Source organism: Ictalurus furcatus, chromosome 16 (assembly GCF_023375685.1).
Source record: "Ictalurus furcatus strain D&B chromosome 16, Billie_1.0, whole genome shotgun sequence".
NCBI lineage: Eukaryota > Metazoa > Chordata > Actinopteri > Siluriformes > Ictaluridae > Ictalurus > Ictalurus furcatus.
In genome coordinates, this window is record NC_071270.1 from 29,122,072 (window position 1) to 29,147,833 (window position 25,762).

At 42.1% G+C, this 25,762-nt stretch overlaps 1 protein-coding gene across 8 annotated transcripts in view; it reads left to right on the forward strand.

The window, feature by feature from the left end:
* The window catches only part of nln (neurolysin (metallopeptidase M3 family)), a 32,131-nt gene extending 14,952 nt beyond the window's left edge, over positions 1 to 17,179 (forward strand). For 6 of the 8 annotated variants that reach the window (XM_053646155.1, XM_053646154.1, XM_053646156.1 and 3 more), the window contains 2 exons: positions 275 to 407; positions 503 to 2,052. In XM_053646155.1, the coding sequence (XP_053502130.1) occupies positions 275 to 407; positions 503 to 636 (267 nt within the window). In that variant the 3' untranslated portion in view covers positions 637 to 2,052. Of the gene's footprint in view, positions 1 to 274; positions 408 to 502; positions 2,053 to 17,097 lie in introns of those variants that run through there. The other 2 variants (XM_053646158.1, XM_053646157.1) reach the window with 2 other exon arrangements.
* The last annotated feature ends 8,583 nt before the right edge of the window (positions 17,180 to 25,762 follow it).

Sequence of the window (25,762 nt, forward strand, 5' to 3'; positions counted from 1 at the left end):
AATTTGCAAAGTTATCACAAATCTGTTTTTTTGCTTTTTCTTTATGGGGTATAGAGTGTAGGTTGATGTGGAGGAAACAAACTATTTAAAGCATTTGAGCAATAATTCTGCAACATAATAAAACAGAAAAAAATGAAGGGGTGTGAATACTTTCTGAACGCACTGTAGATTTATATTAGATTAGACAGTGGGTTAGGCATGTTAATAACAGAGTCTGTAGGTCCTTAAGCCATCCTGTGTGTGTGTGTGTGTGTGTGTGTGTGTGTGTGCGCAGGTAGGTAAGGAGTACAGGAGAGTGGTTCTGGAGGCCGGTGGCTCGGTGGACGGGACGGAGATGCTGAAAACGTTTCTGGGCCGTGAGCCGTGTCAGGATGCGTTCTTCCAGTGTAAAGGACTCGCAAATCAGTGTAATGTTTACACCTGATATTTATTACAATATCACAAATCTATCACATTATTATTATTATTATTATTATTATTATTATTATTGTAATATTTTCAGATCTGAGTTTCTGTGAAGGAAAATACGCACCACAGAGTTTAATATTAAATCATTTTGGTTTTCACATCACCAAGTCAAACATCAGAGAAGAAAAGCACAAAAATGAAGCTTTGGTTGGACAGGGGATGAAGTAGCGGGAGACCTGGGAGTATACGAAAAGGACTTTTTCCAAACTGTAGTGTCCTTATGTGGATGTTAGATACTTTAGTAGTAGCTTTGAAACTATTACAAACCAAGCCGATGAATAAACAGACTGATTTGCTGAGTGAATTTAATAGATACGTGAGGCATAAGTACAAAACTTTTAAACACATTTTTACAGACGGATCAAAAGATCCAATTACAGCAAACACAGGCTCCGCGCAGTAGTTCCCAGTCAGAGGAATGAGATATGCAGGCGGACCTCAAATAACTTAAGTGTATATGCCGTGGAGCCGTATGCCATCTTCATAGCATTAGAATGGATTGAACAAAATAAAGCAAATAAAGCTTTAATCTGTAGTGATTCAGTATCTGCCGTCCGGAGTCTTAAATCAGGAATGGCAAGAAATCACCAGGAACTGTTTTATGAACTCACGATTATCCATTAAAGAATAAAGAAGCAAGATAAGGAGGTTATATTCATGTGGATCCCAGTGCATTTTGTCATTATGGGAAATGAAAGGGTAGACAATATAGCCCAGAGCAAGCGTTGAAAAAAGAGATTATACATACAGACATCATTCTTTCAAGATCAGAAGAGAAGAGCATTGTATGGGAACGAATTAGTCAAGAATGCCAACAACAGTGGGATCAAGAATTAAAAGGTAGACATCTCGTTAAAAAGAAGAGTGGATGAAGGGAGATGAAGGGGAAAAACAGGAGAGAGGAGTCTATTATAACCAGACACAATACGTTACATACACTCCATATTATAGAGAAACATCCAACTGGATTTTGTGAACATTGTCAAATACCAGAGACTGTAGAACACGTGCTTGTTATTTGTCGGAAATATGAAACACAAAGGATGGACATGATAACAGACATAAGGAAAGAATAGGATTAACAGGACATGGAGTAAAGAATATATCGGAATGCAGTGGGAGTGAAAAAGGAAGGAAATACTTGATCTGCTTTCTAATAAAAACTGGACTAAAGACGAGGACATGACATGGTGCACTGTATAGGAGTTAAATAAATTCAGAAGATGGCAGTAGTGCAACATCGAGGATGCAAGCTGCCGTTAAAATCCGAAGAAGAAGAACAGAATCAGCGTTTTTCACCTCAGTGTCTGTCTCAGTCTGCAGATTTGAACCTAGTTGAAACCCTGTGAAGAGGACGTCCACACACACACACACTCTCACACACGCACACACCGAGCTGAGAATATGAAGGAATGTTTTAAAAGTTGTGTGTAGATGATGGCCCGAGGTCCTCTACACACGTCTCCAAGCTTGTCCAGGAGACACAGAGCTTCACTTAATGGAATGAAGCTCCATTAAGTCAACATGATCATAGAAAAACTCTGAATTATTTGTGTTGCACAAAAATGTTAAAATAAAACAATACCCTGCAGCTACAATATGTTTAAGCTCAAAATATTATTTGTTGGAAATCGTATTATTCTAATTAACCCCCCCCCCCCCCCCCCCCAGGGGGTGCTAGTAATTTTGGAGTTGTCTGCAATTATCTGTAAATGAATAAGAAGAATGTGTGAAGTGTTTGTGAGGTAAATGGAACAGAAGCAGAATGGTAAAAGTGTTTGTGAGGTAAATGGAACAGAAGCTCTGCAGTAATGTGTTTTCAGTCACTAGATGGAGATCTGACACTAACTTTGTGACTCAACAGTTTTTCCGCATTGCGTTTCTCAGGTAACATGACTTCAATAAATCTTTAAGATTTCTATATTTACATTAGCACCACTTATTTACTTGTATACACTAAACATTAAGTAAACGAGTTCTTTAGTCAGTTTATTAAGTCGTTTAGAGACGATTTCTGTGCTTTATCAGTGGAAAATGAAACACTTCAGATGTATTAAAGCGGCTCAACCCAACATGGTGGCGATGTGTGAGCCCCGCCCCTCGCACTACCTTTTGGAGCATTGTGATTGGTTCAGACGTCACGCCTATCAGACACCGCTGTGCGATTATGTTAAAATTAGGACCAATCAGGGGTTTAACTTTGCTGGGCTGAATCCTAAACACCTCCTAGATCCCTACACAGGCACCCTACACAGGGTATAGTATAATAAGCTCTACAGCCAGTCTAGTGCACTTGGTGTAAGATTGGAGTACAGCCCCTTTTCATTATTTTTTTTATTTTGCCTTGGTGCTGTTTTCCTGATGTTCTGGGTTGCCAGGTCCGTGCTTTTCCTTGAGCTCGAGGTTAACTGCAGCTTCAGATTAATCATTTAAAGCACTACGTTAATTATATAGTAACTATATAAAAATATTCACATTATATAATAGCTTATACAAAGAATTATAATAACTCAAATGTGTCTAGTGAAGTGGTCTTCTCTTGTACTTGTATATCTATCTATAAATTTTCTACACCATTTATCCTACAGGGTCGCGGAACCTGGAGCCTATCCCAGGGGGTATGGGGCACAAGGTGGGGTACACCCTGGATGGGGTGCCACACAATCACACACCCATTCATACACTACGGACACTTTGGACATGCCAATCAGCCTACCATGCATGTCTGTGGACTGAGGAAGGAAACCGGAGTACTCCAGAGGAAACCCCCACAGCACACGGAGAACATGTGAACTCCACACACACGGGCAGGAGCGGGAATCGAACCCCCGACCTTGGAGGTGTGAGGTGAATGTGCTAACCACTAATTCACCATGCCCTTGTACTTGTATATAACCCTAATCTGACGTGATTAAATATTAATCTATAATATAAACATTAATATATATTTCTGCAGGGGTGGGCGGTAGCTTAGTGGTTGCATGTTCTCCACGTGCTTTAGTGGTTTCCTCTGGGTACTCTGGTTTCCTCCACAAAGACATGTGCTGTAGTCTGTAGCTGACATTTCAGACACAATATGGTCAAATATTGTTTTATTTTTATGAAATATTTCACAAAGAATCCACCGCTGGGTAGAGCTTTGCGTGTTGCCATAGTAACGCATGGCTTGACTGACAGCCCGTAGTAACTGTAGCAACAGTTTCAGTGTAACGAAGTATCGCCAGGATTGTAATCTTATGTGGTGAACACGTGAGCGGCACGATACACGCAGGGACACATTGCAGTGCTGTCCAATCAGACACCACTCAGTCTGTCTGATTAGTAGATCGGAACCAACTGCTGTATAAATCATTACACGCGATGTATGATGCTCATTTTAATATTTAAAATTCATATTAGGGACGTCATAGTAATTATTTTGAGTAAGCGTGCCATTTTAGCAGATCTGGCAACCCTGCTGATGTCCGGATCACTGTGTGTGTGTGTGTGTGTACTTGAGCTGCGCACTGCTGCTCCATCAGTGTCGATTCAGCCGCTGTTCAGCTCTGCTGCTCTCTTCTCACTCTGTAGTAAATATATATATATATATATATATATATATATATATATATATATATATTATATTTTATAGACTAATTAATGTTAAAGATTTGATCAGTGAGATCTGAGAGTGCGGAATAAACCGGAGTGCGGCAGGGACACGGTTAAATTTTTGGTGCTTGTTTTTTTTTATTGTGCTTTTGCTTTTAAATTTCAGTCATTGGGAAAAAAAACTGCTTTAACCTAAATTAATTAACATTTATCCTATTTTTATTTTTTTTTTATCTGAGTGTTTGTTCTGGAATTGCAGGACAGATCAGAAACTTGATCTTTTATCTTTATGTTGTGAAGAAAACTTGTCCGAATCTAACTTTCTTTTCTGAGGTGAAAAAAATGCTAAGCTAATTCGTATTTAGCGATAGCTAGCTTAGCATGCTAACATCCCTCCTCGGGGAAAGCACTCGGACTCGGCTACTTTCTCTCACCGCGATGCTTCTGACCTGACTGGATTTAAACATTTTTATAAAAGAAATCATTATAAAAACAAAAAGGCCAAGAACAAAAAGGTAAGATTAAATTAATACCTCATTGTATTTTTTTTAATCGCTATTTTCCCCCTCAGGTAGATCTCTCTGTGTGTGTATGTGTGTGTGTGCGCGCGCGCGCGCGCGCGTGTGTATGTGTTTTTTCTGTGTTCTGCTTCCTTGTTGTTAGCCAGTCCATGCTAATCCTGTCAGGGTTCCACCTTTTTTAGGTTGATTTTATGTTCGGGTTTAGGAGTAAATTCGTTCGGAATGGTGAGACTGGGGGTATTTCCCTATCAGAACAGGAGAAATAATGTGAACACACACACACACACACACACACACACTGACTGAGGCGACTTTCTGTCTGTCATAATCTCCAGTGTGTCGCTACTATGACAGCTCTCAACATTTACCTCAGAATTCAGATTTTTGGTAAAATATGGAATAATTATTTTATTATTTTGTGTTCATTATTCATGTGCACATTATTATTATTATTATTATTATTATTATTATTATGGATTTATCCTAGCGCACATTCTGAATTAGATTACAGTTTATTTGTCATCATTTCCGGTTCAGAACATATCTTGTGTGTGTCTTGAGATCATCTCTATCTGTTTAAACACCACAGACTGGATCTTCTGGAACGAACAGCTTCTGTCTACACAAGGACCATTAGAAAGAGGGAAATATCACATCACTAAAATGAAGTCACGTGCTGCAGTGTAGTTGGTGACGTGTTCATTGTTGATGATTGTAGGTGATTGCGGCTGTTATATCGTCACCGTTACCCACACTGTACTGATGTAAAACAAGCATTTCCCACCGTGTGGTGGTGATAATCATCTACAAAATAGTTTCACTTTTTCTATGTGTTTATTTGTTTTTAAGATCATTAAAAAAAATAAACTCGTTAAAGCGTCTTATCATCACATTGTTAAAAGAAAAAGAATGATTGATTTTAGCGTCACTCAGTACGTTTACATGGACAGCAGTAATCCAATATTAGTTGTCTTATTCAGAATAAGGTCAATAATTAGGTTACTGCTGTCCATGTAAACGTAGTCAACGTGACACACACAGCCATGTTCTTTTAGAAATAGTTCTACATGCTCTTTTGCTGTGATGTTTGTTGGTAAATGAGAGCTTTTAGCTGTACTCGTGCGTCGTGATGACATCACGTCGTCAGCCAAAATCTACAATAATTTAGAAAAAATCTCCTCGGATTATTAATAAATATAAAAGTGAATAAAGCGTGATAAGGAACAATCCTGAAAGAGTAAAACGGTTTACTGAATAAACTCTCCACCTGTATGGTTTAGACCTGTTTACGTTCTGTATTTTAAACACCAGTCTCCTCGTTAAGCTCGTTAAATTAATTGTCAAGTGAAAACCTGAATTTTTTAATTTCTCGTTATTCACTGCAGATCAGAAGTGGATCATATTTCTACCTCATCTCAGCTTCAGCGCGAGAGATCCGGTGCTTCCAGTGCTCACTGGATTCCTTTAAACAAAAACAAACAAACATTCCGTTTTAACTCGTCGCACTTTAAAGCTTTTATTTGACTCACTGTCGCTTTTGTACACGTTATAATTCCTTAAACGGCTCTGCCCACACCAGTCGTCATTGTGCTATTAAGATTTATTTATTAATTTAGAGTTTATTAGTTCATTGTTTTATTATCCACTCCACAGCAGTTATTATTTCCTGCCTGTACATAAATGATGATATAAAGTCCAGGTGATTTAATTTGAGTCCGTTGTCAAGGAGAATCGATTCAGGAACAGCTAATAGGATGAGGAGGCTTCAGAGGGATTACAGACACTTGGTATGCTCATCCTAATGATGACTAATCCCTGCTTTCTACATCCACAGGGATAGATTACCATCACCTGTAAAACTTTAATGACATAAAATCCTTAACGTCATTAACCTTATCTCTGCTCCTTTTATCTCTGGGTTGTGTCTCAGGGGTTAAAGTCCCTTCACGCATTCGACTGGTTTGTTATTGGTTGTGATTTTTGTAGAGATGTGTGTTGTAATCTGGAGTAGTGGTGCGGGTGGAGCGGTACCGGGAGTTTTTATACCATGGTTATGATCAGGACGTTAGCTTTAGGTGTTCAGTGATGTAGATTATGTTATAACTTAGTGTCTGTAAATCAGAGAACATGCGTCTGATTTATAAACAAAGCCATTTTGTAATCTTGTGAATTTGTTTTGTTTATAAGTTTGTTTAACGTTATCCCGTCATGCTGGACTGTGATTGGTCAGAAGGTGGTGATTAATTCTCTATAACAGCAGCTCTGTCTGTAGCGCAGGTTTATATTAACGCTCTCATTTATATTAATACATTATCGTTTCTATAGTAACGGATGGTTCACGGGGACGTGTAAGCTCCTCATCACTTCTGTAAGGAGAGTAAATGTTTATGTAACGTGTACGGAAGGAGTCTCCAGTGTCAGTGCTGTGTAACAGTCAGAGGTGAAGCTCTAACTTGAAGTTTTCCCAAATCTTCAGTACAGAGTTTACACTTCTTTACCGTTTCTCACTAACACGCAACAATAGGGAATAGATAGAGAGAGAGAGAGAATAAAGAGAGGGATGGTGAGGGAATGAGTGTTTATAGCTGCTATAATGTAAGTGACAACAGGAAATAAGTCATTTCATGTAACTATAAACGGACAAAAAGTATGACTGGGTGGTTTTTAATAAATAGATTGTAAGTCATTGGTATGCTGTGTGGTGTAAGAGGAATAAAACATCTCGGGATGTGCTGTTATGGGAAAATAATCAACTTGAAGCGGCAGTACTGTTCCCACCCTCATCACCCCACCTCACACGTGCCACGTGTTATTTTACTGTAACGGCACCCCCGTGATTGATCGTGTTAATTACTGTTGACTAGAAACAGTCTTATAATTGGAAAAACTTAGTGTTTGCCATGGAGTGTTTATTAAGAGTGATCAATCTCTCTCTCACACACACACACACACACACACACACACACACACACACACACACACGAGTAGTGTTTCAGTACAATTCTAACACTTCATTGTGTTTGATTTATCATGAACATATTTTTAGTGATGGTTCTCAGCGTGTAGCTCTGCACAGTACAGTTCGATAGGATCTACAGGCCTTACGCTCTTCACTTCCTCATCCTCTTCCTGACACACCTGCGTAGCTCTGACCCAGATGTGCGCAGATGTGTCCAGTGCGAGCGTACGCCTTTCTGATGTGTAGTATAAACACGCGCCGATGTAGGACACAGGCCCAGAGCAGCTACTTACACACTCGCAACTGACCAGTCTCTTCTGTCTCCTGTAGTGGGCGTGGCCTGTACATATTTCATTAAGCTCGCAAATGAGAGTGTATTTGTTCTAAGTGATTATAATGGAGTGTGACACACCAGTGTAATCTGCTTTAAGGTCAGTACACAGAGTTTTACATTTGTGTTATAATGACATGATAAAGTAGATGAACTTTCACTGTACAGAGACATGTGATGTATTCTGTGTCCTGACCTGATCTTCTGTCCTACACAGCATGCGCAGTGTGTTCCTGTCCTCTCATAAACGTCTGAGAGATGTGAAGTATAGACTCAGGAATAACAGTGGTGAGGAAATAAAACCGGGATGAGTCATGTGATAGAAGAAGGAAAGGTGGACGGGTGTGTGGGGAATGAATCGGAAGAGCCCGAGTGTGTTGTGTTTGGAGTTCATCTTTAAAATTGAAATAGATGTGAGATTTTACAAGACTTTGAGTGAATGAAGTTACGGAGCTGTAACTGGCCATGGACAAATCAATAGCTCAAAATTTCATTTCCTGTCTGTTAGCTCCGTTATTCATAGTTGTCCAGTGGACAAGAGGGATCAAGACGCAGGAGAAGAATTAAGCCTTGCTCCTTATTGTCTATCATTTGGTGTGCATTATGTTTAACCTTCAGAGTTGTGATGCCTTTAGAGTATTGAGCCTAGAGTATTGAGGTAGTGGTAGCTCAGTGGTTAAGACATTGGACTACTGCTCAGAAGGTCATGAGTTCAAATCCCAGCACCACCAAGCTGTCACTGCCGTAGGATATAACTCGGTTTCACGACCCGTCTGTCGTGTGCAAAATCCTTCAAACATTTTGAAATGTCAAAATAAACGTATAAAAGTTCCAATCGGGCAATAAATATCATTATAACGCAGATAACCTAGTTAAACACCCGGTATGACCTTTACTGAACACAACGCTGTGTCATGAAGCTTCACCTCGATGGTTTTAGACATCTCACCAGCTTGAAGGAGAAAATCTCACGTGTGTCTTCTTCAGGTTTAGTTTCAGATCTAACGGATGGAACGGTGTTTACTAGGTGTTTATTATGAACGGTGTTTACTAGGTGTTTATTATAAACGTTGTTTACTAGGTGGATTAATTCGCTCGCACGGTTGACTGGTGTAAAATAAAGAGCGTACTACACTTCACTCTTAAACGCGTGGAGAAAAAATAAAGACACTAATCAGACTCACACGTGTGCCGTGAGAACAGAACTCCTCGCTGATGTTCTACACGCTGATCGACTGGTTCTTTACTCTCACTACACATTAATGCACTTCACTAGATCACTGTATACGCTATTACACTGCATTAGCGGACACTGTTCAGGTTAATTGTACAGTAGCAGGTTATTTACGGTAATGTGGGAGTGGTGTATGAGTCTGTGTTTAGGGTGTAACTGAAGTGATCTGAGATGTTGGTGTTGTCTGTCTGTATCGTATTAAACACTGTATTCTATCAATATTTCTGACCGTCAGTGTTTTTAATAAACACAAGTTCATGAGCGTGACCCAGCAGCATTTTAAACCCAGCAGTGAGTGTGTGCAACATGGAAAAAACATGGAAAAAAAGTGTGTAATATCTGGTGGAGGGTCGCTGATGCACACGCCGTGAGACTAAACACGGCGAGCAGGAGCCGCAGTCAGACATCTTTTATTTATTTATTTCGTCATTGTCACGGACACATGTATCTGGACTAAAACATAGAGTTTGATGGAAAACAGTAGGTCTGTAATTAATTTTATTAAAGGAGGACGGAGTGGCTCCTGTACAACAGGAAATGACATCAGGACGCCGTGTCAGTTTAATCCCGTCTGAATAGGGCTTTTGATTAGAGCCGTCCTCTAACTGTAATGAATTACAGTCTACATATACATACAGGTTCACTTATGTCTTTACACACACACACACACACACACACACACAGTAGAGCAGAGTGGAAGTGCATTAAAGTCGTTCTCTTGCGCACTGAAAAGATTTTTCCATCTAACCCCTTCTGCGATACAATAGGGCTCCGGTAAGGAAATACGCTTCAGCTTCGTTATACCAGGCGTGTGTGTGTGTGTGTGTGTGTGTGTGTGTGGAGACGTAAGCGCTATGGAATGTTTCCATTTGTATGGAAAAGGCTGCTTCAGCTCTAAGTGCCTGTTTAAATTCACTCATACAGACGTGACCTTCCTGTGCGCTACTCTATCGGACGTGATGAGCGTACAGTAGCGTCAGGTGATGTGTCAAAAGTATATCATGATGCACAATATTCAATGTCCATTTTATTAGGAACACCTCTACCCTTGCTTTCGTGCATATTCGATTATTCAACCAGGTGTCAGCAGCACAGTGTGTAAAATCGTACAGGTACAGGTTAAGAGCTTCAGTAAACGTTCACATCAAACATCTGAAACATCTCAGTGGCTCTGGTGGTGGTATGGATGTTGGAGCCATGTCGGATTCCTCTTGTTGCGGTTTCTGAGCTGCATTTCTTCTCACCACGGTTGTAAAGAGTGGTTATTTGAGATGCCGTAGCTGTCAGCTCAAACTGGTCTGGCTTTATACACTGCACTTCTGCTGCTACGCTATCGGCTGATTGGATAATTGCATGAATGAGCGGAGGTTCGGGTGTTCCTAATAAAGTGGACGGTGAATGTATGTAATAAACCTGAGTGGTTTCACTTTTTGGATCTAGTTCCCACTGAGGCGGCGGAGACGCTGGAAATGTTTAGAACGATTCAAATTCAGTTATGATTCTCCAGAAAAGATTCGATGCACCTGGAAAACTACAAGTTCAACTAAATTCAATTCAGTTTTAGTTTGTTTTGTTTTTATTTATAAAAAAAAAATACAGGTAATACACAAATGTGAGTAAAGGAAGGTTTTATCCAGTAGTGGAACACGTACATTAAAAACCAAAGCATCGGTCTCGGAGCATTTCTAAAGATGTGTTTGGGAGCAGTCTGAGAATGTGTTGTTTACCTGAAACATCCCAAAATACTTCATTATTATTAAAGTCTAACTTTTCAAAATCAGTGCAGTGTGTGTGTGTGTGTGTGTGTATATATATATACACACACACACAGTACCCTCCACTAATATTGGCACCCTTGGTAGGCTGTGAAAAATTGTCTTTATTGTTGTCTTGATTGTCTTTAAGACATTTTTTCCCAAACAAAACAGTGTTGTGGAGATATTTCGTGTAAAACCTTTTTATTAGTATTTATTAGTATTAGTAAAACATTAATAAAGTATTAAACAAGGAATAGGTTCATTCCGAGTCAGTTACTTAACAGTGATACTCCGGAACCGTGATAATACAATATTACGATATCGATATCACTGTGTAATCTTATCATATCGCTCAGCCCTATAACATGGCACTTCTCTGAATAGATCACGAACAATAATTCCTTCAAAGAAAGCTCAAATTTGTATAAAAATTCCACCAGATCCGTTTTGTTTTTGGGAATATGTGGGAGTATTCTGGATTGAGCATCAAATCCTGAGTGTATTTGTGAATGTGAATGTGGTGGTGTTTTCCCGGACTGTCATCAGGTGGTGTTTTGTCATTCGCAGAGTTTAATTCGTACCTGTTGATCCTGTTTATCCTGATAACTCGCAGTTACACCGCCTTACCCTGAAACTGACACAGGAACACAGGTGTTTATATGAACCTGTGTAAAGTCATGTTATGGTGTGTAGTTCTGAGGCCTGTTTCTCCAAGCCAGTCGAACAAACTGTGTTACAGAGTAAGTTTATCAGACTAATCTAACCCGGGTTAATTAACTAACCCTAAGTGTAACAGGTTTCATGGCGCTGGTTAAGTGTTCTCAGTGAACCCAGGTTTTAACCCTGAATCAGAGTTTACTCAGCGAGCGCACGCACATAAACACCAGACGTGTGCAGAAAACAGCCGACAGCGTTCAACATGGAGAACAGCATGTGAATTATTTCAATTAAATATTAATAAAATGTATGTCAATTTGTGAACATGTCTTCAGACAGGAATGTCACCGCGTTTAAATATGTACCACTCGTGTATATACAGTTTGGGGTACAGTAAGGGGCGTGGCTTCGACATGTCAGATTTTTAATGTGAGGCACAAGAGTCCGGCGTAGATGAACTATACTGTGTGCTGAAAATCTATATCTTTTATAGAAGGGAGGATTGTGTCTGTCCCTAAATGTCCTTTCCCTTTGAAGTGCCCTTCATATTATTTAGGATTCCCCACAAACGGTGAAGCCTTCCCTACAAACACTAAAGGGTTAACTTTGATGCGTCGATTTATATCACATTGCTCACAGCTGATTGGTCCAAGTTGGGTTTGAGTTATCTTACCCAGAATAAAACCCGCTCTGGAGCAGGTTACCCATGTAGCGTACGTTACCATGGCGATGAAACCCACTAAAAACAGGTCCACCTTGTTGAGACCGAAAATAAATAAATAAATAAATAAATCAGTAGGACGAGTGCCATTGTTCACAAACTCGCTGCGTATCTTCCGTTTATCAGGAAGATTTTTACACAGCGTTCACTACACTGCACGTCAGAACCCTGATGAATTGAGTCCAACTGTAAAATATTAAACACTCACGAGCTCCGTGTCTCTCAAAACGTTCCGCAGTCATCGTGGTTGTTGTCATGATCTGCGTCTGAAATCACAAACCCAAAAGTATTTACCAATCTAGAAAATCCAGAAGGCTGGTACACAGCACAGAGCTTTCTGTCGGAGTGAAGGCCAGATGAGAGGGTTAGTGGAGGTAGATGGACTTAAATCTGTCCGTTTTTATCACTGAAATGCAACTTGGCAAATATGGTAACGCAGCGTATCAGGAGAGAGAGAAAAAACACGTAAATCACACGTACAAAATTCATTTATTAAAGCGTGGCCTGTCTGAAAGTGACTCTCGGTAATGTTTCAAAATATTATCGCGCAAAATCCGTCTTCCATATTACTGATATTAATTAATAAAATGAATGAAACAAAATAGAAGTGTGTGTGCTTCCCTCACAGCCCCGTCTGTAAATCGATCGACCCCACGTGACCCCTGGTTTAGGAAGTGTCTGGTGTAGGGTGTGTTTCACATCACTGTGGTGTTCTCTGACTCCTGACCTTCATTCTATAACGTCTAAAAATAAACATTGTTCAAATAAGTCAGCCGCAGCTTCATAAATAGGTTTAAATGTTAGTGTGTGTGTGTGTGTGTGTGTGTGTGTGTGTGTTCTGAGACTGAGGACACAGTGTTACTGATGGTCAGCTCTGGGCCCGTCATCATCCTGTGCTCCAGGCTGCTCTTCACACACACACACACACACACACTCACACTCACTCACTCTCTCTCGACTGAAATGGCGCTCGTGACGCAGCAGTACGACTTCATACTGAAACATCCAAATGACTGAGATTAAGACCTGCTCCGTATCGGATCTGTATCATCACATCACATCACAGAAATCCCAGCGTCTGATGATAAAGGCTCAGCATCGTCCTCTGAACAGTTTCCCATCTATTCAGTAATAATAACAGAGTTAGATTTATTCCTCACATCAACTTACACACGTTAATAATCTGCTAACGGTTTCTCACCAAAAGAAAATCCTGTTCCTTTATTTATTTACTTATTTATAAATAGTGATTCTGATGATTTATTGTTTGTTTAAAATGTTTGAAGTGTTATTTAACAGTATTTCAGTTGCACGTTAGTTACAGGAAGCACTAGACGTGACTCGTTGTTTACGTTAGCTACGTTTCCATCCAGGTTGCGAGTTTAACTTGTGCGTAAAACCGGAATATGGCGTAAATCGTTGGCGAATAAAGCGCGGTTTCCGTCCTGCCGCGTCTCGCTCTCCGCCATTCTCACTTTTCTGATCCAGTGATCCAATCACTCGATTCGCTAGTTTATGCGAGTCAAGGAATTTATCCGGTAAATGTGTTTCCGTGGTAGTTTATATGCATGTCTTCTTGTCGAATAAAAAACTGATCCGCTTCAGTTGAGCGTGTAAGTTTTTACTGCGTGTTTTTGGAGATTTTATGATGCGCTGTTCCATTATTGTCATTGCGAACAGAGCTTGTAGTTTTTCTGTTTCTGTTTCTCTTCAGGTTATTCTTTACCTGGAATTTATTTTCCCCGATCCACGTGCTGTTGTGAGAATGACTGACGGTGTCAGGATCATGAGACGCTGCCTAACCTGAACCTGTTCATCGTATGAATATTTTCACGTCATGTCACAGTCGAGAGTCCGTACCTGTTCCTGTTGGAATCTGTAGTTGTGAGTCAGACTTTATCGTGCGAGTGTTTCCGTGTGTGTGTTCAGATTTGTTCCTGGCATGACATCAATTCGGAGGTGCCAACATTTATTTGTTTATCTGTAGCTGTATGGGTTTTGACCTGTTGCTCTGGTGATACAGGAGACACCTGTGTGAAAAAAACAAACAGATTGTGCTGATCGAAGACGCCGTGTTATCTGCTGTCTTACAGGACTGAGGCTCCTAAACTCACAGGTCAAAGGTCATCCAGATAACGTCTCTCTGAAGTGAGAGTCTCTCCTGTCTCTCTGCCTTCATTTGGGATCATTAATGAATTAAGTGTAATGCTAACTGCGTTAGCCTGGCTAACATGCTAACTGTCTGCTTAAAAACTTCTCATTTCACCTGGATTGTGCTGTAAACTAAATATTTATACTGATACTGAAAACAACACAGGAGAAATATGTATCTGAAAACGTAGACTTGGATAAATAAATTCACTTACTAATCTTTTCATAAACGTTTTTATACTGTATGTAAACATTTCCAGTTCCACAATTCTCCAAATTCAATTCCAGTCTTTACGGTTCATCACAGGATCGGATCTGCATCGTTCTGTTTTCTTCCTCTTCCTCCTCTGATCCACCATTTTGTGCCGGTATCGGTCCGATTCCGATCTTGTGTATCGGATCAGTACTTTTGTGTGTGTGTGTGTGTGTGTGTGTGTGTGTGTGTGTGTGTGTGTGTATATATATACACACACTGATGACATGAGGACAGGTTAAAGTGAGATGATAGTTCTGCAGGAATGTTGATGGACCGCTTCACACCGAGGTGCGGGGTTATTGATGCACCAAGGGTTCAGACCCTCTTTACATCTGATCTGGGGTCAGTGTGCTGATTTATTTAGTTCAGGAACTTCTCTAAAGAAAATAAAATGATCCAGATATATAAAATACTCTAATACCGATATAAGGATAATAAATGTACCCGTCATCTTCCTCAAACATGTACAGGTGTTAAATACATAAAAAGATGAAGTGTATTAAATAAGCGATTCGTGAACCATCATTTCTACCCACTCCTGAGCTATTTCTCTCTCTCACACACACACACACACACACACACACACACACACACACACACACTGAATTCATAATGAACTATATTTGAAATATAATTTTTATAGAAGTTTATTTCCTGTATAAACGTTTGACCCAGGTGATGGTGATTTACCCAGCTTTACCCAGGTGGTGATGCTGCCTCTGTGAGCCACTTAGCAGCTCATCTGTCTGTCTCTCTTGCTCATCTGTCTGTCTCTCTTGCTGTCTGTGTGACTTTTTGCTGCCATGTGCTGTGGTTTTAATCCACAACGCAGAGTCGCGCTTACACCTTCTGTGAGACTAAACACTGAATCAGCGATATCACTCTGAGAACTGCCAACACCTGCTGAGAAACACTGCTGGAAAATCTACTGAACACTCAGACACGGTGTCTGATCTCTCGTACACTTTGTGCCTCCAGGAAACACGAGAACATCAGGTTCTTGTTGAGGACAGGGTTCTGCGTGTCAGGTTCCTGACGTGTAATAAACCTGTCTGTTATTAAACATCAGAAACATCCCATTATCACTCTCACATTCACACTCAACACCCTGCCAATTCATTATTTACACTGATTTATCAAGTCTCAAAAAAGTTTCTAATAAATACATTTCTACTTGTACCACAGATAATTAAATATAATATTGGGAATATTTTTGTTTTAGCTGAAATCTATCCTTAAAGTTTTGACTCTGTTAGCTTATTTTATTTATTAAAGAAACCTGTTATTAGTCATTGATATGGTGAAGTTTTCTGTAAAGATAAATGTGTTTCTGGAACGTGTGTGGAAGGAGTCTCCAGTGTCAGCGCTGTGTAACTGTCAGAGGTGAAGCTGGAACTTTAAGTTTTCCACATCTTCAGGACAGAGTTTACACTTCTCTACTGTTTCTCACGAACACCACACACTGCGTTTTACTGTCTTATTAACGTGAAGAGCGGGGCGGGAGGGAGCGGGGCGGGAGAGAGAGAGAGAGAGAGCAAGTGTTTATAGCTGCTATAACGTAAGTGAGAACAGGAACTAACTCTTTTCAGAAACATAACTATAAATGGATAGGAAGTAAATGTTGGATGTTGTTCTTAAAAAAATTGAAATTGGTAAGGTGCTGTGGTGTAAGAGGAATAAAACACTTAATATAATCACCTTCAGGGTGGTAACAGTAACCCTGCTCCATCACACACACACACATCTAGTTGTGAGTCCTCTCCTCCCCTCTCTCCTCCCCTCGTCTCCTCTCTCAGCGTCTCTGCTCAGACAGCAGAAAGCCCTGAGTTTGATTTCCTCTGCCTCTGGGGGATGAGCTCAGAGCGTGTGCTTTGACCTTTGACCTGTGCTCCAGCCAACAATGTGCTGTTGCAGGATCACACACAGATCATGGAGGCTTGTGAAAATATGAGCTCTGGAATGTGTCTTTATCAGCGCTGGTGTGTTTAAGACCTAAAGCATGCGCAGTGGATTTTCCAGCCGTCCTCCCGTGTGTCAGAACCGTGTTCATGCTTTCACCCTGTTACATAAAACACGTGAACACGTCACAGCACTTAATCTCTGCAGTCTGGACTCCAACATACAGCACATATCAGAGTGAACAGTTTCTACCCGGTGTAGGAATCACAGGGCTTGTGTTCTGCCTGCCTAACGCTCCCTTCACACGGTGACGTTCAATAACGTGTAATAAAAATAAATATAATGATGCTGTAATGAGGAACAGGTGACAGGATGTGGAGTGGAGTGGCATTTCATCAACTTTATTTACAATCCCAGCTCTTACAGAATCAGTTATCACACTACCATCATATCTGACTAAATTTATCATAGTGAAATGATTTCATCACATCTCCTGTTAAACATTTCCCTAAATTTCACCCGAATAATATAACCCAAATGTGTTGTTCTCAGGTGCCTGGGCTGCTGATTTATCCACCCCTGTTTGATGTCTCTTCATCTGCTGAGTGAGATCCTGAGACGTGGCTCATAAATGAGAAGGTAAGAGAGCTTTATGTCTTTATCCTGCGGTCTGTGTGCACAAGCGTGACTTTATACAAGTCCTGGGTCTCCAGTTTAACCGAGAGCAGCCTCCATGTGCAGTGTTTCCCACAGGATTGTGTGAGACGCTGTCCCCCTGCGGCGGGTCCTGGGGCGGGTCATGGGGCGGCTCCTGGGGATCATGTTTAAAAAAAAATGAGTGCTGTATTGACGCTCTTGCGCATGGACACTCAACGGACTGCCTTCATAAGAGTCATTTATTTTCGCAACGTACTACAGTATGTAATATAACTAGTGTAAATACCCAGTATCTTTATGAGCTGTTCATCAACAGGAAGTGTTCTAGCAGTTTACTAGCTAGTCTTTGCATTATTGGGATGTAAATAGAGTAATCAAAAACTATCAACAAATAAAATCAGTGACTCTCATTACGAGTGTTTCATGAAGAACAGGCACATGGAACTCCGTTAATGGTTCATCACAGTGACAGGCAGCCAATCAGAACTGACTTCTGGGAAAATTAGTTCGTTATTTGAGGTTACACTCACGCCGATTGGCCACGCCCACTGCTGACGAGAAGAAAACGTATTCACGTGAGCAGAAGCAACAGTGGAGAACAGAAGCAGCTCCTGAGTGTGGGGAATGATTTAACCTGTGATTTTTCCTCCTTACCCCAGATCTTGTCTTGAGGGTTTAAATCCAGCACATGAGTTCTCCCCTTTCTGTTTTCCTCTCACATGAGCCTCAATAACACGCTCGATGCACGGATTTGCACGGTAACGCAGCCAGGTGTTTCCCGTGCGAGACTGAGACTGCGAGACTCTGTATATCAGAGAGGTTATATTATCCTCCAGGCTCCATCACTACACATGTGCTCCACACGCTGGCTTTTACTGTGCAGCTGTTTGATGTGTGTAATAAAAAGCTGAAGGATCAGAACCGCGAGAGTCAGTGCCGTTAGCTGGATGTGTTTTAATAAACCGAGCGGTCGACTGTGCGTGTGTGCTGCTCGTACGCACCGCGCACTCGCTCTGCTCTCCACACTCGAGTGGTCACGACCATAAGTACATGTTGTGTAAACCTTCATTCCTGAACAGGAAGTCCAAGCATACCGTGGATGTTTAGTCAGAGTGCAGTGTGTATGTGATGATCTGTTCTTTATGAAGGTTAAGCTACAGATTTTGTGTACCGGACGTTCGCTCAGGAGATCGTCTGTACGTCCTCCGAGTGGATCTGTATATGTATGTGTGTGTGTGTGTGTGTGTGTGTGTGTGTGTGTCTGTGTATAGGATTATAAAAAGATTATTAATCTGATGAGGAGGATGTGATCTCTGGTGTTTACATCCTGTTTTTTAGTTGAATGAATGAATAAGTACAGAGGTACAAATTACATATGCACCTCTGTTTTGCGCCGATTCTAAACCGGAGCTCACGGCTAGGTTTTGTGAAAAGCCCTGCCTCCGTCTGGAGTCGTCCAGTTAACCCATTGAGGGATTCCAGACGCTGAGCCGGCTCGCCCCCCACTCCCTCTCTCACTCCGTCTCTCACTCCCTCCTTCTCTCTGCTCCCCTGACTTTCCTTCCTGCAAGCTTTGTCCATCGAGCTCACATTTTCTCACACAACTGCTAGACACATCGGACATTAGGGGGAAAATCAGGTACTAGATATAGCCGTGGTCGTGTCCCAGGAGCGTCATCGGCATTATGAGTCATAACTCAGCCGGCTAGCGGAGGTCGTGAGTCGCCGAGCTCAGACATAACAGTGCATGAACACGGCCTCCGTTAGAGCCGTCGTGATTGGACTCAGCAGTTTAACGCTCGCTTTAAACTCCGGCCTCTAAACTCTGTGCCTCTAAACTCTGTGCCTCTGAGATGAGAAATGTGAACCGTCAGGTTTTACATGTGAAATGTGAGTTTTCTGACAGCAGGACTGAGGAGAGGAGGAGTACAGTCTCGTGTCTCTGAGGGACGTTAGACGGGGCACAGCAGGGGTTTCCACACACACACACACACACACACACACACACACACGCTCCTCCACTACTGCAGGGTCGGGGCTGTGTAGTAAATACATCACATTAAACATCAGATTTCATATTTCTGATTAGACATCAGATCAGATCAGAGAGGTGTAGATCAGACTGACTCCACAGCGGAGGATCATCTGAGGAGTGATTGTTGTTTATGACCAGTTTAGTGTGATAGTGGTTTAGATACTGGTTCGGTGTGATAGTGGTTTAGATACTGGTTCGGTGTGATAGTGGTTTAGATACTGGTTCGGTGTGATAGTGGTTTAGATACTGGTTCGGTGTGATACTGGATAAATCTGAGGGTATTTAAGATATTTATATTTGTTTGTGAGACGTGATTGGTTGTGATCATGGTGAGGAGAGAATCTGGCTGATTATGTTTAGAGTTTTGCCAGAATTTGTTCACATCTCATTAACTTTCAATAAAGAAAACGTTTCAGCGTTTAGAACACACACACACACACACACACACACACACACACACACACACACACACACACACACAGATCCAGCACCATTTATGGACAAGTCAGTGATGAAAGATTTGTTTTCCTACAGGCTACATTTACAGTGCAGTTAACCCTGCGCTCTCTCGCTCTCTCTCTCTCTCTCTCTCTCTCTCTCTCTCTCTCTCTTTCTCTCTGTGTGAGAGAGAGTGCAACAATGAAAGATGACATTAGTAAATGCCCCCTTTATCCATAAACAAAACTCTTATTTATGATCTTTTAAACAGCAGTGTGGCAGCTCTTGCTCCTCCTCTTGCTCCATTTGCTCCTCCTCCTGCTGAAGGTTTAATGAGTGATTGGTCCGTTAGTGACTCTGCGGGGTTGCCAGGTCCCGAGCGCGTTACGTAAACAGTCTGCCTTGTTGTTTTGCCAGGACTTTGGCCGCGCATCACCATGGATCTGTGAAGTGTTTTGGCACGGCTTCGTGCTTGGCAGCGAGGTTCTACCCGGAAACTATCAGCACTTAACGGTTCTTCTCCCAGCCTGAAAGTGAGAACTGACTGAGGAGCGGTGAGCGTTCCTGAATGTCCTGAAGTCCAGCGGGTGTCCACTCTGATCGCATACGCTGTTTACTGTATCCCATGACCCTCTCTTGGCACCGACAGCTTTTCCTTTTGGGCTTTTTTTCCTCGTCCAGGCTCCTGCTGCGAGTCTTTATGGATTTAGACAGGCAGATGGCAGGCGTTTAAGTGGGACATGTTTACGGTCAGTGGGTTCACTCGAGTGAGAGACTCCCTCCCAGTCTCACACCGGACCAACACTGATGCTCCAGGGCTGTACACACGCTAGCGCCTGCCGTACTCGCCATCTACCTACAGCCGTGCTCCCACACCAAAATTCCTCCAGAGCAGAACCCAAGTCCTCGTGCTTTCACATGGTGTCACTGCTACTGCTCACATGAAGCAATGATCAATCACAACAGCACCACACATTTCAGCAAAAGATCAGGCACTATAACCGGAACATCTGGAATTTAAAGGCATGCGTTTCAAAACCTGGGCAATTCTGGAAGACCTTTTGGAGGGGAAGTTTAGAAAACCTGTTTCCAAAGTAGCATTTTAAATCTTTAATACACGTTATGTGTCATGTTTTTCCTTTTCATCTTACATTTAGTACAAATAACGTCTCTGAGAAATATCCGAACTTCGCCACATAATCCGTGCGTCATCCCAATCGGACTGCTTTACTGTCATTTATTTACTTTCGGAATAAATAAATAAATAAATACAAGGACACGATACAGGAACTGTACATTTTCCATGCTAGTGCTGTAAACTAGCAGTGCTGACAGTGAGAGAACACACACACACACACACACACACACACACACAAGTGAGCACTGATTTACAGTCCTGTTTCCGGTGTGCTATGGGTCGGGTAGTACCAGTCCTCATGAAGTGTGAGCGGATGAGATGGGGTGGCGATGGAGGGGATGTGCACAGAGCAGATTGCATAACAACACTGCAGTATCAGTCGTATCAGTCGTGTCTGCTGCTGTGGCTGTGGACATCTCCTCCAAGGACAAACATGAAGTGAGAAGGAACCGTTGACGTCACGTGGAGAGAACACTCATCCGCTAATCATACAGCACCTTATCTACAAACTCCTGCTGCTGTACGCACGCCTGGGCACGCCTGGGTGATACGCAGCGCTACGTCTGGGTGATACGCTCTTAAACTATATCACACTTTCATACAGATATTAAACTCAAGAAGCAGCTGATTTATAAACACACTGGACACAAAAGTACAGTATACACCTGATATACTGATGACTACGTCTTTTGTAGTTTGGGGAAACGTTCAGGACGTAAACGTTACGTCGATTACAACATCGAGGACGTCGTGGCGCTGAAAGCCGAGGTGCTGCGCAAACAGACGCCGTCCACTCAGTAGTAATCTGAAGAAAGTTAACGAGCTAAACGCATCCGTGGTGTAGATCGCATAACGAGCTAAACGCATCTACTTGGTGTAGATCTGAGCTGAGCTTCTGTGTGTAGGTGTGTTCAGGCAATACTAATCAGTCCCTCCTGCATTTACAGGAGTTTTTTATGATTGTTGATGCTTGGTTTTGTCGCGGCTTTTTTCGCTACTTGATTCGGTGAAGTCGCAATCGTATGAAATTGTTCTGCACAGTGTTGTCTTTCACAGTGACATGTGTCGGTAAATGAGATCCTTTACCCCGGGTGCACACTGTGTGGTTTTTAATACTCCTTCTAGACTGCTGCTGGTCAGACTGTACAGACCTGATCCCTGCCGTAAGCCTCGTCATGCTGTAGGATCTCAGTCGCCAGTAACGTCGGACTGTACGACAGTCAAGACGTGAAAAACACACGCATGCACGTGAGAAGATTCGTACGGAGTAGGAGGAGCCACGCTACAGGACTGCCTCAAATCTTCTGACACGGCCTGAATTTAATCAGAGGAAAAATTTGGTCGCCTCGGTCGTTAATCCCCATCGGCTGTCGGGGAACGCGTCAAACTAGCCATCAAAGACTACAGATTTTAGATTAGGATTATAGAAATCTTTTAGGATTCTCAAAATTTACCTCAGACGAACAAATCGTGGCCAAAATCGTACAGTCTGAACACAGCTTTGGCTCTACTCATGTTCGATACACGTGAATCGAAGAGAGCTTTAGCTGAATGCGTGTTGTGATGACGTCACGTGACGTATCTCGACCCAAATCTGCACAGAATCTATGGTACTTTTTAAAAAAATTATAAAAATGGACGCTCCTCAGAATGTTGCGGAGTTTGCTTGATTTTGCGTTAACTTCTGTGATCGCAATTAAATTCCCATGTCACTGATATATGTATGTATTTATGATAAAAAACTGCTATATCTTTCAGTACAACGCTATAAAATGAGATTGAATTGAGTTGAACGCTCACAGACACCAGTGTAAATGATTTACTGTGTTAGTCTTCCATCTGAAGTCATGAATAGATCGGGTCACGGTTTCTCTGACTGCAGTGGTGTGTGTGTGTGTGTGTGTGTGTGTGTGTGTGTTGAACAGAGCACAGGATAAATGTGGTGTGAGGTGTAATATTTTCTTTCCTCTCTTCCTGGTTTGGCAGACGTGCTGTTTGATTTTGTTTGATGTTTTCTTTTCACGTCAGTGAGATATGATTCATATCTCCGCCTGTTCGGGTCGTGTTGTCATCTCTGTTACTCGGATATCTCTCTCTCGGTGTGTTTCTCACCGTGCTCATCATGACTAATTCCACTCTGTAATTCTGTCCTGTCAATCATCCTGAGAGAGTGAGAGCCATCACATGTTCTTATGAGACATTAAGTCACCGAGATCATCTTCCCAAACTGCTCCTGCAGCACTGTGGACGTCCGTGTGGAGAAAAACATACGACTAACTCGTTTCACCCACATTAAATGTAACTATAAACGGACAAATATTACCACCTATCATTTTGATAAAGAAACATTGCTGTGGTAAAAGAGGAGTAAAACACTTGGGGACGTGCGGCTAGAGGAAAATAATTGAATTAAATCAGAAGAATAATATTTGAGATTAGTTTTATTTCTTTCCCCACAGTAAAGTGGAATAAATTCTCACTTGATTTCATATTCCTTATAGACTGAGAGTTCTCCTTCTTGCATCGTCCTAGTCTTAATGAAAATATACCGAGTCTCTTGTTTGTTCCCGATGGATGAAGATAATGTTGTTTTAAAAGCAGCAAGAGTTCGTAAAAATATAACAGAAGGAAATACTCCACGTGGTCAATAAATCTTTTTAAACCCGTAATTTAAAAAGGTGTTTATGAGAAAAGGTGTTTCTCAGCGTCCAGGCGAGCGTCTCGGCATCTGGGCGAGCGTCTCGGCGTCTGGGCGAGCGTCTCGGCCGTATGCGCTCTCTGCCGCTGGTGGCGTTTCTACAAACCCATAAATTACATACGTCTCTCAGAGCCGAGCTGCTCGTCCATCCCTGTTCCTGCTCCATCCTTAGTGCTGAGGTGCGTGCGTGTGTATGCACGTGTGTATGCACGTGTGTATGCACGTGTGTATGCACGTGTGTATGCACGTGTGTATGCGCGTGTATGCGCGTGTGTATGTGTGTATGTATGTAAAACACCTCTAAGTTTGACCTCATTAAAAACACCAGTCTCTCCATGAATATATATGAATATGCAAATTCTGAACCCCGCCCCCACTGTCCTGTTCTCCCCTCCACCACAGTTAACTGTACGATCATTAACGTGATCTCACTTAGTGATTCCATTAGCAGCCAAACTGGTCAGAATGTAATGTTGCCATGACAACCACCCTCTGTACACGGCTAACATTAGATGCGTTAGATAAGCAGGTAGAACCCCACGTTAGCGTGTGAGCCTGTTTGTGCAGTTTCCTGTGTTGAGTAACGCTGTAATACACACCAGGCGTTTGGTCTGACACTGGGAGTGTTTACATGCGCTGGCACTTTGTGTTGGAAAGAGGCGACACGGGCTCGGTTCCACGGCTGGATCCGGGGCCGAGATGAAAGGAACCCGGAGCGCTGTGTGGAAGTGTTTACGGTGTCGTGAGACTGGAGATGTTTCCCAGTACTCGTTCCACAAGCTTCTGTTTTTCCTCCACTTAATCCCCCGTCGCTGTCTTCACGATCTCGCCGCCGTCTGCCCGAGACCTGCGCTAGTGTGCTTTTGGTTATTGTCCCGGACGGACAGAGGGAGGGGGAGGGGGGTTTCCACCGCTCCCACGCCACACTCGGCTCCTCAGGAGCAGAAAAGCAGGAGCTTCTGTCTTGTTCACCTTGAATGGAATTAATTTGTCGGGCCTGACTCCTGTCTCGCTAAACCTTCTGTCTGTGTGTCTCACAACAAGGCGTCTCACTTCCTGCAGTACAATATGGCTCTTCTCAACAGGCGCTTCCTGGCACCGTGTCAACGTCTCAATAACACTCAATAACACCGGAGCGGCGTTACTACTGACCGATCTCACTTCCTGTCCGTCTCTGCACCGCCGCGGCCGAGCTGTTCAGTTTACTGCGTTTAGTTTAGAATACACACACACACACACACACACACTCTCACACACACACTCTCTCACACACACACGCACAACTACAGACATCTTGTTTATTATTTCTCCCTGTCATGTGTTGTATAATTGTTGCGTTATTTATGAGTGTGTCAGTCAGAGCTGAACGGAACCTCACGTCCTGTCACTCAAACTCCGATCACTGCAGCGTCGAGGAAAATAACCTGTGTGTGTCTCGGCTTGTGTGAATTTGGTTCAACTTCCTGCCACCATATCCTGTCTCCGAACTATTACACACACACACACACACCAGTTTGATGCAGTCAGTAGTACAGTGTGAGGTTTAATGCCTTTAATGAGTTTTGGGTTATAAGTGATAATTTCCCGTCTCCAAAAAATGGTTCCTCACATTTACACAGAAAAACAAAGTGGTTCATTTCTTCTTTTTATTGTTTTAATTACAGTGAAATTAATCCAGCACACTTCTCTGTCATGATGTTAGAGTTGTTGTGTCGAAACTTTTGTTTCCAAACAGTCTCTGAGCGAGAGAGCAAGATAGCGTGAGTACAGATGACAGGATTTCCACACTCGCGGGCCGACTGTGTGTGTTGTGTTATTTGTTGGTTGGAGTTGACTCTAATCGGTGGTGTTCAGATCAGTAGTCTGTGTTCAGGACCAGTATATGCGTTTACTCATTTTATTCAGTTCAGTGTTAAGTGTGTAGAGTTTTTAACAGTAAACATTGTCCCAAAGCAGCGTTACAGAAATATATCAATTCCGAATATAAATTTTAAATGAAAGCCGGAGGACACGGTGGTGAGGGGAAACTCACCATTTCATCTGCTTCTTTGCCTGAACGTGAGCAGTTGTAGGTTCAGGACTCAGTAGTGTCAGTAACAGGGCTTCAACTCACAACCTTCTGAGCAGTCGCCCCAAGCTGTAACCACTGAGACACAACTTCCCAGTAGCGGTTGATATCATCATCACTAAAAGTTTGTTTGTTTGTTTGTTTATTTAAAATTCACTCGTCCAGCAACCAGAGAAAGGAAAA